This window comes from Anarrhichthys ocellatus, unplaced genomic scaffold, assembly GCF_004355925.1.
Source record: "Anarrhichthys ocellatus isolate YVR2014 unplaced genomic scaffold, GSC_Weel_1.0 scaffold698, whole genome shotgun sequence".
Lineage (NCBI taxonomy): Eukaryota > Metazoa > Chordata > Actinopteri > Perciformes > Anarhichadidae > Anarrhichthys > Anarrhichthys ocellatus.
Window position 1 is genome coordinate 19,532 of NW_022280672.1, and position 2,073 is coordinate 21,604.

Genomic DNA, 2,073 nt, shown 5'->3' on the forward strand with positions numbered 1-2,073 from the left:
GGGGGGGGGGGGTACTCACAGCAATTAGGAAGTTAAGAAAGTACAATACTCCAACGAGAAGCACCACTGTCAAAATATTCTTCTTTGAATGACGTCGCATTTTCCTGTCATATACCCATGCGCACAAGTCCACCCGCACGCACGCACGCACGCACACACACACACACACACACACACACACACACACACACACACACACACACACACACACAGTGGATTATGCTGGTGTGTAAGACAGTCAGCACAACAGTAAATAATTCAGTTAATGAATGCTTCAGAAGACCCAGATACAGCAACAGGTTAGAATGGACCTGGACCTAATTTGGCACAAACAAGCAGCTCTCTGTACTGCTTCAGAGCCTTATGCATGTAACATACTATGTAATGTAACGCATGTCTTCACATGCATTACATTACATAGTATGTATCAGATTAGGGATGCACCGATCCAAACTTTTCAGGATGAATATATATATACGTGCACTTTGGGTATCGGCCGATACGGAGCACCAATCTGATATGAGTGTTTAATTAATAAGCTGTATGCCTCAATGTGTGGAATTTAATGTAAGGCAACATCAGCCTTGACTTAAACATTGCTTTCCTAATTTTGTAAAACAAAATGTAACTCAGCAGAGTGCAGATGTCCGTCTGCTGTATTGTGTGACTGAATAATACAACCAGCGCTGTGAAAGGAATGAATGGTTAGTCATTCTTATAAAAATAAATTGGGATCTAGCCAATTGGTAAAATATCTTCAAAATGAATAGGAATCACAATTCAGGTGTAAACCTTTAGCTGCGGCATCAAATTGGTCAAAACTTTAACAGGAAATAAAACCACAGTAAATAATGTATATTGTATAAAAATCATAGAATTGAATTGAATAGATCTGCCCCATTATCACAGACACCCAACCCAGCTATTTGAGTCAGTATCAGCCCGATATCTGATATTGTATATGTGCATCCCTAGATCCGATACTATGGATAGTAATCCTCTAATATTACCCACAGCTCTAGTCCATTATAAGTATTTGACAATACTGATGTGATAACTGATAAGAAATATGAAAAATATTTGTTTTGGCTGAGACTTTAAGGAAATGAATCATGCCTCTTTCATTTCCTGTGCTGCTAATTCCGTGGTAAAGCCTGTTCCTGACTTGAACCCGTTCAGAAAGCCGTGGCTGGACACAACAAAAAGGCCTGCACTGGCTCTCATTAGAATAGATTTGAAAATATAAATAGGTTTACACCATTACACAATGTAAATCTCATTTTACCAGCAATTTTAATATTACCAGTAAGTAATTATCAGAAAGTGCATTTCATTTACACTGGAATAACCTCCCAGCAAAAAGCTAAAAACGAATATAAAAATATATATATACAACTTTCATAAATTCTTGTTATTCCCATTTCTACTCGTTTCCATTGTCACTGTGCCCTTTGACCTTTCTTTTGTTCTTGTGGACTGTTGCCACAACAATGGACGGACACGAGGAAGAGCGGGACTGAACGGGATGTAGAGTACTGAGTAAACACGGCGGAGAGGAACCGAATGGAGGGTCACCCTTCAATCTATTTTTGGCGAAGGCGGGCCCGCTGTTTACACGCACTGACGGACAGGGACGTCATTCTAGTGATAAAAGGAACCCCGGATAGTTGAATTGCGGTCCATCCTCTGGTGTAGGGGCACATGACAGGCTTCAGAAGTTTTGTAAACGAGAATACCGAGCCTCCGTTACAGCCACCAGTCAGATATCCGAGTCATAGGCTAATAATTCTGCTCTATTCTTCAAATTCCCAAATGAAAATGCTTCCGCGTAGCGCGGGTGTTGAATTGCATGGCCAAACAGGATCGACAGGACAGGTGTGTTGAAGGGGTTAGGCAAAGTTAGAAAGATATTGACAGATTCGGAATTCCCGGTTCAATAAATCATTAACGAAACGTTGCTAAAATACAAACGATACCTCCCTGTAACCGTAGTGAGGTAGACAACAAGCTACAACCTTAATTTAATTAAAACTGGCCGTCTTACGGACTCCTCCGAGCTGGACAATCGGCATT

General features: G+C 40.7%; 1 protein-coding gene across 1 annotated transcript in view; it reads right to left on the reverse strand.

The window, feature by feature from the left end:
* The window catches only part of LOC116376906 (alpha-1,3-mannosyl-glycoprotein 4-beta-N-acetylglucosaminyltransferase C-like), a 5,688-nt gene extending 5,091 nt beyond the window's left edge, over positions 1-597 (reverse strand). Inside the window, 1 exon segment of the mRNA XM_031838405.1 lies at positions 20-597. Within this exon segment, the coding sequence (XP_031694265.1) occupies positions 20-100 (81 nt within the window). The 5' untranslated portion in view covers positions 101-597.
* Between the last annotated feature and the right edge of the window lie 1,476 nt (positions 598-2,073).